General features: G+C 33.4%; 2 protein-coding genes across 3 annotated transcripts; one reads left to right on the top strand and one right to left on the bottom strand.

Annotated features, from left to right (window-relative positions):
• Positions 1–1,879: 1,879 nt before the first annotated feature.
• Positions 1,880–6,337, top strand: LOC132599452 (syntaxin-71-like). Of its 2 annotated transcripts, none has more exons than XM_060312825.1 (9): positions 1,880–2,100; positions 3,386–3,511; positions 4,429–4,588; positions 4,675–4,760; positions 4,852–4,920; positions 5,016–5,060; positions 5,151–5,213; positions 5,336–5,412; positions 6,019–6,335. In XM_060312825.1, the coding sequence occupies exons 1-9, from the start codon at positions 1,948–1,950 to the stop codon at positions 6,029–6,031; spliced, it is 792 nt and encodes a 263-aa protein (XP_060168808.1). In that variant the 5' UTR covers positions 1,880–1,947; the 3' UTR covers positions 6,032–6,335. The 2 variants fall into 2 exon arrangements, with proteins under 2 accessions (XP_060168808.1, XP_060168809.1); XM_060312826.1 differs by lacking the exon at positions 1,880–2,100 and adding an exon at positions 2,511–2,663 and having other exon boundaries at positions 6,019–6,337.
• Positions 6,338–11,091: 4,754 nt separating this feature from the next.
• On the bottom strand, positions 11,092–14,521 carry LOC132600437 (zinc finger protein BALDIBIS-like). The gene is made up of 4 exons (XM_060313611.1): positions 14,043–14,521; positions 13,179–13,578; positions 12,485–12,789; positions 11,092–12,008 (listed from the first exon to the last, which is right to left on the bottom strand). The coding sequence occupies exons 1-4, from the start codon at positions 14,173–14,175 to the stop codon at positions 11,308–11,310; spliced, it is 1,539 nt and encodes a 512-aa protein (XP_060169594.1). The 5' UTR covers positions 14,176–14,521; the 3' UTR covers positions 11,092–11,307.
• Between the last annotated feature and the right edge of the window lie 229 nt (positions 14,522–14,750).

The following is a 14,750-nucleotide window of genomic DNA, read 5'->3' as shown; positions in this document are numbered from 1 at the left end:
ATTTTCACTTTGATTTTAATGTTAAAACACATAATTTGAAAATTTGACACATGATTTTGATAGTAATTATTGAGCGAGGTTCGAGCATTGTGTGTTAGGTTTGCTTAAAACGCAGAGTCAAACGTTTGGAGTGTATGAGCCTGTTTGGATGGGCTTATGCCTATAAGCTGTTTGCAGCTTATAAAGCTAAAAAAATAAGTTGGGGTAGTCTAACTTTTTTTTTTTTTTTAGCTTATAAGCTGTTTTCAGCTTATAAGATGCTTTAGATAAGCTAAGTCAAATGGGTCCAATTATTTTTTTGAGCTTATTTTAAGCACAAAATGACTTTAAGCTGGCTAGCCAAACACTCAAAAAAGCTGAAAACAGCTTATAAGCAATTTATAAGCAACTTATAAGCCAATCCAAACGGGCTCTATGCCTTAAAGAGCTAAACCCCCCAGCTAACCTAAGCAAGTCAAGAGAAGTTGAAAAAAGTTATACTATGCTAAGTACAGATTATAAAAATATGCCAGATAAATAAATTCAAATAAAACACAAAAAATACATTTTTTTAAAAAAAAGATAATACTATACTTTACTTTAATACTAAAATCACATTTAGCCCTAAATATACATATCATTATCTGTAGAAGTGTTAAGTGGCGGGGTTGAACTAGATTTGGGCCGGTGAAAATGAGTTGAGTTAATAAATAGTCGGGTCATTTACCCGCTCAAAAATTACAACAATAACCCCAATGCAATCCGACAAGTGGGGTCTGAGGAGGGTGATGTGTACGTATACCTTACCTCTACATTGTGAAGATAGAGAAGTTGTTTCCGATAGACCCTCTGGTTTAGTAAGACATCTCAAAGCAGGTTTGAAAAGAAAATATAGTAGTGCAGATGCCATGTTGAAAGTAATGTAGAAAAGAACAGGAACAACAACACATAATATGATAATCGAAGCGACGGAAAAAATAGGTAACAATAAGAAAGAATCGAACAAATATAATAATAGGGAAGTAATAATACTAATACTGAAAAGGAAAACTAGACGACACTCGACTACCTACTTGGGCTGAAATGAATTGTGCTAAAATAGCCTAAATATGGGTCATAAGTCATAACCCTATCCACGCATTTCTCACTAAGTTTTAATTTCTACATTTGTTCTTTCATAACTTTTAAATTACCTAATAAGTTTTTTCTTCTTTATTATGGCTAAATATAACATATCAGATTAAAAAATATCTTTTTGAAAATATTTTAACGAGGTTTCTATGGTCAATTTAGGCTATATACCACTCCAAATTTCAGATGGACTAAAACAGGTGAGCTGAGCTAATAAATAAACATATTATTAACCTGGCCAAACTTGAACATGTTAGACGGAACATATTTTCTTGGGCTAAACCCTACATATTTGCAACTGTTTGGTAATGTCAGATTAGAAGAAATTGCACGACTTTCCCTTCAAATGGGCTAATCTTTAATTGTTGCTCTTTAATAATCGAGTTTTCCCACTTTTAGTATACAAGACAAGTAAAAATGAACAGAGAGAGTAGCTCTTTGATGATTATGTAAAACTTTACTTAATTAAATAAAGATAAAATTAGAAGAAACTAATTAATGTCTTATTAATGTTGTGAAACACCACTTATTTGAAAATAAAATGAAATAATAAAAACATTGAAATGGAGGGTAATACTTACTAGTAGTATGCTTATTTTGAAAAACCAGATTACAACTAATTAATTACTCCCGCTAAATTCACTCTTCTCTCAACGTAAAACCGATATCGTTGGTAAACCTTCATTTCTCCGAGAAATCAGAGAGGCAAAGTAAAAGTGAAAAATGGGAGAAATAGAGAGAGAAGTACGTAATAAGTAGAATATTATCTTTTCACTCCATTCTACCATCATCATTATTTTCTCTGTTAACCGGGAAAAAGGTTAATTGGAACCGAAGATGAGTGTCATTGATATTATCTTTCGAGTTGATTCGATATGTAAGAAATATGATAAGTATGATGTTGAGAAGCATTCGGGTAATGATAATTCCAGTGATGCCTTTGCTCGTCTTTATTCATCTTTTGAATCTCAAATTGATGCCACTTCTCAGGTAATTTCTCGTTGTTTGGTTCGTTGTTAAATATTCTTTCATAACGTATCCTAGTGTATCGTTTTGATCGGTAGATTGTATCATTTTCCGTCGTTACATAGTCACATTAAAAATTTGAAGCATAAACTTGCAAGAAAGTAAGAGGTGGGTAGAGCTATTATAAAAAATATGTACGTAGGACAAAAGATAAAATAAGATCATTAGATAATAAGTATAGATAAAATAAGATAACGACGCGATCAGACCAAATCATAATTGCACAAAATGAGACTTTTCCTTGTTACACAAGAATAAATTTAACCATATGATATAGTAATAAAATTTAAAATTTATCTCTCTTCCTTCCCGCTTTCTCTTTCCACCGTCATCATTTTTTCTGTTAACCGGAAAAAGGATAATTGGAACCGAAGATGAGTGTTATTGATATTATCTTTAGAGTTGATTCGATATGCAAGAAGTGTGATAAGTATGACGTTGAGAAGCATTCGGGTAATGGTAATTCCGGTGATGCCTTTGCTCGTCTTTATTCGTCTTTTGAATCTCAAATTGATGCCACTTCTCAGGTAATTGAGGAATATAATTGAAGTTTACACCTTGCTTGGAAGGTTGTTCTGTATACTTTCTTAATGTATCGTATTATATTGTATTGTATTGTACGGTATTGTTTGATGAATACCCCCTTTGTCCCAGTAGTTTATGTGATTTTGACCGTGAATTCAGACATACAATCTTTAAGTTTTTTGAAAAATAATTTACATATTTAGAAATGAAAAGTAATACAAGTCACAATAATTAACAGTTTAAAATACTTAAGGGGCATACGAATAAATCGTGATCAATCATTTTCTTATTTGACTCTTGAAATCCGAACTGTATTACATAAATTGAGACAGAGGGAGTACCACACTTGGATAAATTGTATCATTTTCCGTAATTACATAATGCGACATACCAATAATTTGAAGGATAAACTGACAAGAAAAGTAGGATATTATAGAGCTATTATAAAAAGTAGAGTAAAAGATAAAATAAGATTATTTGATAGTAATAAGTAAGCAAAGACAAAATGAGAAATAAAAAAAAAAGGTATCGTTGCGATCACACCAAATCGATTGATAGATAAAATGAGACTTTTTCGTACTATACCATACAATAAAATTTAAGTACAATCAAAATAAGTAGTAATTATATTTAAACTAACAACACAATACTATTAACAACCATCCAAACAATGTTGTGTAGTTTGATTTTGTTATTATTTCAACTTTATTGTTCTGTTTTGTAGAAAGCAGAGATGGCTGCTATGGAAACGAACAGAGCTAAAGCGGTGGCTATGAAAGCGGAGGTACGACGAACAAAGGCGCGTTTAATGGATGAAATAAAAAAGTTGCAAAAGCTTGCTCAGAAAAAGGTAAATTTCTTAATATTTAGCTTATTTTGTGCTTGTATGTTGTTGTAGTAGCTTATTTTGTAGATGCATGTATTATTGGAATAACATTTTGTGAATTCTGCTGATGGTAGCCTGTAAGTTGTAAGTTTCCATTAAAGTTTGCTCATTTTGCTTGTTGCGTCTAGATTCCAATTTTTTTCATAAAATAGCAGATGTAATCAATTGAAATTTGGATAAAAACTTGATAAATTTATATGATCCTGGATAAAACATAGGGCTTTTTATTAATCCGTACTTGAGTAGCTTTAATATAGTTGCTATAGAATGGTGATTGATTGATGGATAGCATATCTGGGGAAGTTAAATGTCTTTGAGCTTGATTTCACGTTATGTGCTCAGTTTCAAGAATTATCCTTTGAAAGCCTGCGTCAAGGTAAGTTTCCCTTTTTTAGTTTCCCACCCAGTGTCTGGTATCGACATTGAGCCCCGATTATCCTGATTCGTTCCACATAAGGCCCATTTAAGGGGAAGGCTCCTACTAGGATTCTTTCCATACCAGGGCTCGAATCCCAGGACGTTTGGTTAAGAATGAAGGGATCCTATCTATATACTCGATGTGATCTTGAGCCATATGGATTGAATTGGAAAGGACCTTAGTCCATTTCTTCTTCGTATGTTCAATAAGGTCGAAATCGGTTGATAGGTTTTCATGTTGTAAGGTCAAGTTGAGCAAAATGGTTGTCTAAAGAATGGAGTTCGTCAAAAAGAAAGTTAGTTGCTTCCAACATTCTCTGAATATCAAGTTGTTGCTGGTGTTATAGGCATATTTGGTATAAAGAATGTTTAACTGCTGAATTTCATTATCCAATTGCACTTTTCGGTAAGGTATGAAATTTTTCCCATTTGGAAAATGTTAGTTATAACTAGACTACAAGCAGGTTAAAGGACTATCCCAAGAGGAACTGGAGACTCGTGGTGATTTGGTACTCATGTTATCAGAGAGAATTCAGGCAATACCTGATGGGAATACTGATGCAGCTAAAAAAACAGGAGGTTGGGGGACTTCATCTTTCAACAAAAATATAAAATTTGACTCAGGTAATAATCAATATATAAATCAATTTTTTTTAGCTTTCGTTAGGATTGGTTCCTTGGTTTCTCATTATGTCAAACACGTATCTTAGAGGGACAGTTCGACGATGGTTTCTATGAGCAAACTGAAGAGGCCACTCAGTTTAGATCAGAGTACGAGATGCGGAAAATGAAACAGGCTTGTAACTTGCCAATTCTTACTCTTTTAGTTCTTTAATTCCTTTTGCTCTGTTAGTTTTTCTCACATAACAGAATTTTGAATTCTACAGGATGAAGGGTTAGATGTTATTTCTGAAGGTCTGGACACACTGAAGAATTTGGCTCGTGATATGAACGAGGTTGCCTACATTGCCTGACTTGCCTCCTAAACATGATTCTGTTCTCAGGAAATAATATTGTTTCTTGATAATCATTTAATTTCACTTTGTTTCAGGAATTGGATAGGCAAGTTCCTTTGCTTGACGAAATCGATACAAAGGTTAGAATGATTTCTTAAATCTCCATTTATTGGATTACTGTAACATACAATTAACATTTCATGATCAAACCTACTTGGGTTGTATAACAGGTGGATAAGGCAACCACCGACATCAAAAACAACAATGTCAGACTCAAGGAAAACATTAACAAGGTACTCTTAAAGTTTATTAGAATTCCTTCTCTCCTTCCCAGTTCACAAAGCAGATTACTTTCTTCGTTTCAGTTGAATTTTTTATGAGGTCTATCTACATTTGTAATTTTTTTTTTCTCCAGATAAGGTCCAGCAGCAACTTCTTTATCGATATAATACTTATCTGTATCCTTCTGGGAATTATGGCCTATCTTTACAAGTGAGTATCTATCTTTGGAAGTTGCTTTATGTTGGTTCTTATGCAGCTTTATGAGCCTTCCTTGATGATAATTATGCTCAAACGTTAAGCAAAAACACCGCACCATTGTAACGGTTCCCATCATAATCTGAACCTAGGGGAGTCTGAATTTCATTATTTTCAAAACAGGAAATTTGCGAAGAAAATAAACATAGAAAAAAGTATTATGACCGGTATTCGCTTAAATGTATTATGATCTAAGAAAGAACATGTCAGTAAAGTTTGAACCAAGCGTGTCACCTAATTAATGGTCCAAGCAAGTCTGCGTGGATTTGGAAAATTATGTGTAGCTCTAGCTTACTTGGTAACCTTCTGTCAGTTATCTTGAGCCTGCCTAGAACAAAAATGATACAAGAGATTCTGATTTGGCTCAATGTCAAACAGGCTAAGCCATTAAATTGATTTGGTTTGAAAACATATCAAATATAGACCTGCTGATCTATGAACTTAAGCAAATTAAGTACTATCATTTCATAGGGAATCAAAGGCTAAATAATGAACCTTGTTGGTTATTATCATCACGCCTGATAGGTATTTCTAAGGCGCAATTTTTTTTTATTGGTGCAGTGTACTGAAGTAAATACTAGGAGTTTCATTTCACCCTGATTGATATCCCATGGTCAGGTGTAAGATTTTCATCTACTCCAGCACTTGCTAATTCTATATTGTACATTTGTACCGGCCTCAGGAAATCCTAGAATTCACAGTTAAGGATGTATAATGTGCTACTTCACCTTTTTATTGTATTCTAATGGATAGAGATGCTTTAAATTATAATAGCCTGTTTATAATGAAGCCCAATTAGTTACTGTATTCCAGATCCTTATATCCCCCACCCCCTACAAAATATTGCTGTTATCCAATATCTGTGTCTTGATGAACTATGATGCTTGTGGAAATAAATCAATTTTATCGAGCAGTCAAACTGATTTGACCACTTAAAGAGCAAGAAAGATAAATGAACAGAATTCAATCCATAAATAAAGAGAGTGTGTTTTCTGGTGGGAGGGGAGGGGGGAGGAGCCTACCAGAGACAGGGGCAGAGCTGGAAGGAAAGTTACAGGTTCGGCCAAAACCTTGAATTTGTGTTATGAACTTCAATACATATGTACAAATTTTAAATTTAGAACACAGTTATTAGCACTTATTGTATCAGAACTTATAAAGTTTAAATCTTGGATCCACCTCTGACCAGAGATGTTTGTGAGGCAGCAGAGCTTTCTGAATAATTCCCATAACATCCAAATAGAACCATAATACACCATTGTATACCTCGAAACCACACATTAATAGACGGCAATGGCCTAGTGAATAACGTGCCTTTTGCTCCTTATTTATCTCGTTCCTTGAAGATTTTGTCAGTCTACTGGGAAATTGTCACCAGTTATTGCAGAAATCTCTCTGATAGTGCAGATACATTAAAACCTTGAGCATTCATAATTGTGTTCGATGAAATATCCAACACATGCATACAAGTCACTAATCATGAACATAAAAACACTCTTTAGAAATACAGGACATCTTAATTCTACTTAGTTTGTATTACTTATATGAATCTTTTGAGTCTATTGTGTTGTAGTCTTAGCTGTGTCAGTAATGATTCTAAAAAATTGTAAATCTTTTTAGCTAGTTTCCCTAAATGTGATTTTTAAGCACAATTTTTTGCTTCTTCCAGAAAATTTACTGGAGTATCTCTCAATTATAAATACAACATTCTTCTGCTCTTTCCTTTTAGTCATCTACACTTATATCGGAAAAGGTCCAAATGTGCCCTTAAAGTATTCGAAATTGAGCAGATATCCCCTGCATTAGTAGTTTAGCTCAAATATATGCCTCCATTCAATAGTTGGTCTAAATATGTCCTTCATTTATCAGAAGCCCCCGATTAACCTAATTAGCTAATTATTAATAAGCGAAATGGCCAAATATGCCCTTAAAATATGAGAAATTGAGCTGATATGTCCTTCGTTAATAATACCCATGAATGATGCTCAATTGAACGATTTTCTCGGATTTAACCTAATTAATATTGTTTTTCTTTGTAAGTTGATACTCAAATATTTTTCAAAAAGATTGTCAAATCTGTCGTAAACTAAAAAGAAGTACTTCTCAAATGAATTGGTAGAACATAAATTACTTTACTCTAAAAATACTTCTTTCAAAATCTATTTTGACAAAAATACTTCTCAAAACAAACCATTTTTAAAGGATTGACCAAATATACTATTATAACTAACCTAGGGAGTGAAAGTGAATGCAGACAATACCTAACACATATACTTTGACTCCCTTAAGCATTAAAAAAAGGCTCATGTGCAAACTTGGGACTTTGGAGTAGTTGAGTAAACTTAGGGCATATACAGGTCTACTTAAAAATGTCTTATATTACGTTCTCCTAGATGTTCTTCTGTCTGCTCTTTTTTGTTTTCTTTTAACCCCTTTTGGAATCTACCTCTTTCCACTTTAGTTATTGCAACTTCATGCATAATTTTACGTACCCACGTTCACCTAATTACCCAGACAATATAAGCCCAGAAACATTTCACCACCTTACGACAATTCAAGCTTAACAACTTCACCCAATGAAAAAGAAAGTTCCTCTGGTAAATGATTATTGGCACTCGAGTCTCCATGTTTACCCCAAACAAATGAATGCATAATGTTTGTGTTCATACGCATATTTCTTGGTTAAGGATCATATGTATTGCTATTTTAAGTGATATGTATTCCCTGTGTCCCATTTTATGTGGCATGCGAATTGTCCCAAAAATAATGTCGCATTTCTACATTTAGAAACAACTTAATTTTAAGCTTCTTATTGTCTTAGCTTAATGGGATAATCTACCACCGGACAAATATATGCGGCTTGACCACCCAATTAAAATACTTTTTTTTTTAAACTTTGCACCGACTCAAACAGTGACACATAAAATGAATTGGAAGAACAACAACAACAACAACATACTCAGTAATCCCACAAGTGGGGTCTGAGAAGGATAGGTTGTACACAGACCTTACTCCTGCCTTTATGAGGTAGAGATGTTGTTTCCGATAGACCCTCGACTCAAAAGAAAAAAAAACAGTAGAAGTAACTACAAATATTAAGTTGCTTGTTCTGTTGTAGACATTGGGTGCCGACAAATTACAAATATGTATCATGTTATTATGCCTTCTATTTTAATGTGCAAATATTTTTGAGAAAGAGAGATAATTTTGTGGAGGACAGCTTTGGTAGTTCTATAGCGCGGAGGATTTGACAGCTATACTTCTAATCCTGCATTATTGTGAAATAAATATTTCTTATGATCTTCTGATTATTACATAAAAAATTAACCAGGATGTAGCAAGAGTAAACAAATAGTTTTTGAATTCTTTATAAAATTGAGCATGAAACTTGTCCTTTTGTTCATTAAGCTTTAAATCACGAGCTTGGGAAAGAATTGGAATCATTTTGGAGCATCTTTTTTTTGTCAATATGCTGCCAAAACAAAAGACAAGCCACTGAGCAAGTCGAGAAGTTTGGCCAATGTACACTCTCTGTGTGTGATAGAGATTTAACCTTGTTCACCACATTTTTCATCGGGGTCGGAGCTATAATGTTAGCTACGAGTTTGGACGAATTGAAGACGGAGTAATTTTTAATTATAGGGTTTTGTGTATGTGGTAGAAAATTCATTAAATATGTATGTATAGTTAATTGCAAATTCCATAACTAAAATATAGTATATAGGAATTCAATGAGAAGGTTCAGAACTCATAAAGTCTAAACGTTCGTTGCACCATGTATAACAACTAGGCTTCTCTAATAGCTTCAATTATGGGTGCATGAATGCATGATATATACATCTAAATATTCTTTTTCTATATTATTAGTGTAGTTTAACCTGTACAATAATTACCGTAAAGATGATCAAATTGCCTAAACACACGAAGCATATAACACGTAAATTTGTAAGTAATGATACACTAGTATCTAAATTAACAACGGTCTACCCAAAGATATAAGCTAAAAGTTGGTTAGAAATTCATACAAAATGCTTCTAAAACTTCAAGATTAAAGAACATACTGACTAATGTTGGGGAAATTTTTCGACTTCAACTTCTAACTTCAAATATTATTTTTTCAAATTTTGATCAAATCATGTCCAGGCGCGCGCCTAATAACAGTTCAAGTAATATAATGATTCCAAACTAAACCGTATTTTATCATAGCATATCTTAAAGTTTCAGGTCAATATAGGTTTACATGAAGCAAAATAAAATTTCAAAAAGGGTAAAAGTAAGATACCAGTAAACTTAACTTTTTTCAGAAATCTGAGTGTTATCACAATGACAGTGACCGGGGGCGGATCCACCCTTTACGGTCGGGATGGCATGGCACCCTCTAGATTAATAAATTTTTTATATATTTATGTTGTAATTTGCTTAAATTAGGTTAAATATTTGATCCTGCCACTCCCAGTCGTAAATTAGACAAAGGTGTCACGGCTGGTAGACACAAGTTTGAATCTATCTTGAACATTTTCCGACTCCCGTTTTTCTTTGTGCTTTTTACTTCCTTTGTACCAGTAATTCCCTTTTCGACTCTCCCAATTTTCTATTTATCTTTTTATTATTTATATTGCCTTTCCTCTTCTCTATTATTTTATCTGTGATCTCTAGCGAGAACACACAAATAGAAACTTCAAAATCTCTTAAATTAAGCATTTCTCTTAATCTCAAATCTGTGAGTATTTAAATCGAAAAACTTGGGTCTCAATGGAAATTTTGGATTGAGATCAAAATTCAATTTTTTTTATAATTTCTTTTGTTTATTTCTCCCTCCGTCCTTGTTTACTTGTGTATATTTGACTTGGGACACTCTTAATAAGTAATAAATAAAATGAGAAATGAATTGGAGTACTTGATAATAAGGGTAAAATATGTATAAAATGGTAAATTATGTCTTGGTTTTTCAAACTATATAACTTACAAGTAAAAGTGGGTATATATTTTTAGTATAGTGGACAAATAAAAATGGACGGAGGGAGTGTATTATAAAAATTTATGCTATTCTATAATTGTTAAATTCAATTTAAATCACTTTACTACTTAAATTGTGATGGAAATTTCGTAAGCACTGCTTAGAAAAAACATGAAATTTATGATTTCTTTTTTGAGAACTTGTAGTTTATATAATCTACATTTACTTATGGGGTGTATTTACCTATCGAAGAGTTTTTCTATTATTTTCCTTATTTTGATTGGTGTAATTCCTTATTGAAGATGTTATTTTACTTGTGCAAATTCATTTTTTAATATACATAAGAGATGCAAGTCCCTTGGTGAAAATGTTGATTTTACTTATGTTGTTAATGGGTGTTAAGGGGTATGATTCCTTGTTTAAGATGCTAATTAGGTTCGTTTTTTGATTTTTGAGATGTAATTTTCATTTTACAAATAAAAAAAAGTCTATTAAGTTGATCCGAATAAATTAAAAAGAGATGGACCCGACCCAAATACATATTCCTAATAAAATGTACATTAAAGAAAATTATGACACCCGCCACTTTCAAATCATAGATCCGCCTCTAACAGTACCCTACATAGTCACAGGTTTCACAGTTCGAGGTCCATATATAATAAAACAGAAGCATAAAATAACACTAAAAAGCTCTTTTTTCTTGAAAAGGGTAAAAATCTTTCTACATGCAGCAAAATAATACAAATGTGGAGTTAAAAGCCATGTCGCTTTTTGTCAAGTCCCTTCCCTGGCCCCCACAATTCACAAGATCTCTAAAAATTATTGCTTTCTATTCTCTTTTTTTTCTTGAACATCTTACGATTCCAATTAAAGGAAAAAAATCTAGTAACCTACTAAAATATCCCAGAATTATTACGAAACTCGGCCAGCTCATGACTTTGTTGCAAAAATGACCTTTTCTCAGTCCCTCCAACACCAAGAAAATCCCTTGTTAAATTACCTTCAATATTCCCACTAGGAATATTTACCTGCTTCCCTTTACTTTGCATCATCATCAAAGTATTTGAATTGTTTCCCACTAAAGAAGATGAATTTGTGGCCCCTATTAGCAGGCCATTTCCCTGAATATTGTCAATAGTAGCCACATTTGAAGCACCTGATGAAGAATTATTCATCATCAAGTTGTTCAAATTACTAAGGCTAGATGAGGCCATGAGCCCAAATTGACTGCTAAAGAGCGGTGAATTGCTGCTGCTGCTCCTTGTTGATCCAAGTTGGGCTGCTTTTTGCAATAGTGCTGTTGCTGACATATGAGCTGCTGGTGGAGTTGTTATTTCTTGTTGCTGGCTATTATTGTAATACATGCTAATAGTTTTGTTCTCTTCTTCTTCCTTTAGCACTCGTGGCATCGACGATGACGAGGCACCACCACCATTGCCATTGATGAACCATTGATTATTATTATTGTTGTTGTCATTATTATTCTGCGACGAAGACAGGCCCAACATGTTTGTATGTGGTGCCATTTGAACTAACTCATGAGGCAAGCTGTTTGTTGTGCTTGATGGTGCAGATAAAAAGTCACTGGGGTTACCTGTAGTGCAGAAGCGAATTCAAAATTTTAAATTTTAAAATAAGAGATCAACATTTAATCTACTGGCTTATCAAACTTACCCCATTGTACTCTTGAAAATACGGATCAGAATTTAAAATTTGTTTGACGTTTTAATAAATTTTACATTTACATACTTAGTTAAGTTGAACTCACTTACCTGCAGAAGCAGATTCAAAGTTTTAAATTTTAATTACGGTTTCAACATTTAATGTACTTATTAGATATATTGCTCAGATTCTTCAAAATGCTGCTACACTCGTATCAGATCCTCCAAAAATGCAATTTTTGGAGAATCTGACATGCACCCCAACAACATTTTTGAAAATTATGAGCAGGATCGCATCTTACTTATTAGTCTGGAGTCATTATACTTTTGAAATTATGGAACATAATTTGTATTTCTAAATATCTTAGTGACTTTCAGCATATACTGTATTCAGTTAGAACCCGCTTACCTGAATTTGCATTGTCATGATGAAGCCAAAGCGGTAGCCTTGGTTTTTGTCCATCAAGATTAAGTTGATGATGACTTGAAGGGTCTAATGATCCCAATCCCATTAATTCAGGCCTAAATGAAGAACCAAATTGAGGATTTCCACTCATGTGCTGCTGCAGCTGGAGATTATTACTAATCCCACCATTCAGCAATTGATTTCTCAAGCTATTAAGATTTGCTGCAACATTTGGCACTGATGTAAATCTTGCACTTTCTTCAGCTAGCGCATCACAGAATGCTCTGTGTGTTATAAAGCTGTCCTTTCTGTTTCATTTTCAAAAAACCCCCAACAAAAATTAAATTAAAACCCCTTCAAGAATCACTACTAAAAAATAGAAATTATCGACGAATAAATTATATGTAGCCAACAACAAAATCCGTCGTTAGTCCTGTTTAGCAACGGATTAGCGACAAATTATCACAAACTTAGCTAAGAGCAATTTTGCGACAGACTAGCGACGAAATTAGCAGCTAATTTCACTGAATCTTGATTGAGTTGAATAAAATTTTTACATAGATCTAGAGCTTTTGTTTCCTCAACAAACTAATCATAGGACTAATTTTTAAAAAAATAAAAACTAATCATAGGACTCACTACATCTATTCTCCATTCAATTAAATTCTGTACAATAAATTTAAGTCATAAAGGGTACCTGGAAAAGAGTGTGCCACAGTCACATTTGTACTCTCTAGTCCCACAAATCTTACTATGAGCTTTCCAATCAGATTGAACTGCATATTTCTTTGAACATTTTTCACATTTCCATTTCTTTTCACCATGCTTTCTTGAATAATGTTTTTTAATACCAGTTAAGTCCCCTAGTGCTCTTGATGGATCATGATGGACACATGATTTTTCTGGACAGATGTAAACTTTTTTCTTTATCACTTCATCCTTGTTTCTTTGCTTCAATTTCCATGGCAAGTTGTGACCCCTTCTGTGGAGTTGTAAATTCTGGTCTCTCTGGAAACCCTTGTTGCAGATTTCACAGACGAATCGATTCGTCGCCATCAGGGATTTTGGTGAGAGAGCTATCACTTCTGCATCTGGATCTGTTTTAGCCAAAAAAAACTGCTAATTATGACAAAACAAGAGAAAAAAAAAAGGAAAAAAAGAAAATGATTTATTTTTGAAGGAATAAAACATGTTCTCGACAATCCAAGGCGGATTTAGAGTATTGGGAGTGAGTTCAATTAACATCGATTGTCATTTTCAACTGAAAAACCCTGAAAAAAAAAGGAAAAAAAAAAAGAAAAGAAAATCTTGAAGACATAAAACATGTTCTTGGATAACCAGAAGCGGATTTGGAGTGTTGGGAGTGAGTTCAATTAACGTCGTCTATCATCTTCAACTAAAAAATATATATGCGTGGAAAACCTGAAACGTAGTGGTGTAATATTAAGTTCTGAACTCATATTTTCTTCAAAGAACTCAGAACCTTGAACTCATTAAGTACAAATCCTGGATCGTCTCAATTATAGAATAAGCTTATAATGAACTTGCTCGAATTGCTTACCTGGATTTCCTGGGAGATTTCTCTTCCTCTTATTAGAAGCTGGATTTGAATTAGGGTTTGGATGATTATTACTACTAGGGTTTGGATCTTGAATAAAACCTCTGCTAGAAGAAAGTCCATTACCATACATCATTTTTTTTGAAGCTCAAAATTTGGACTAAACCAAGTATAGTAGAAAATAAAATGAAAAGGAAAAAAGAACCAGCTCAGCTCAACTTCAGGAGAAACCAAAAGATTTGCTGAAAACAGCTAAATCCCAAGAATACACACAGTACAATGTTTTTGTTTTAAAACCAAAACAAACAGTAGTTGTTATAACAACTACATATATGATTCCATCTTCTTCTTGATTTTCTTCTTCTCTGAGTTTGTGTTTGATTTTAGTATATAGTAGCAAAAATAATGGCTTATACTACTATGGCAGTAGCTACCAAAAGAAAGAATATTTTCTCTTCTCTCTCCCTTTTTTCCCCTATTATATTATTCCTTATCTCACACGGTTTTTGTCTCTAAAGTCTGTCAGCCATAGTCTCAAGTGGACCACTTCTCCTACCTCTCATCCCAGACGGATTTAGAATTTAAAATTTACGAGTTTTATGGCAGTTTTTTTTTCCTAAACTACCTTCGTTTGCTTGTCTCTTGAGTCGAGAGACTATCGAAACAACCTCTCTACCTCTCAAGATAGGAATAAAGTCAGGGGCGGATCTA

Source organism: Lycium barbarum, chromosome 6, assembly GCF_019175385.1.
Source record: "Lycium barbarum isolate Lr01 chromosome 6, ASM1917538v2, whole genome shotgun sequence".
NCBI lineage: Eukaryota > Viridiplantae > Streptophyta > Magnoliopsida > Solanales > Solanaceae > Lycium > Lycium barbarum.
The sequence above is the reverse complement of the archived record's forward strand: the minus strand, read 5'-3'. Positions and strand labels throughout refer to the sequence as shown.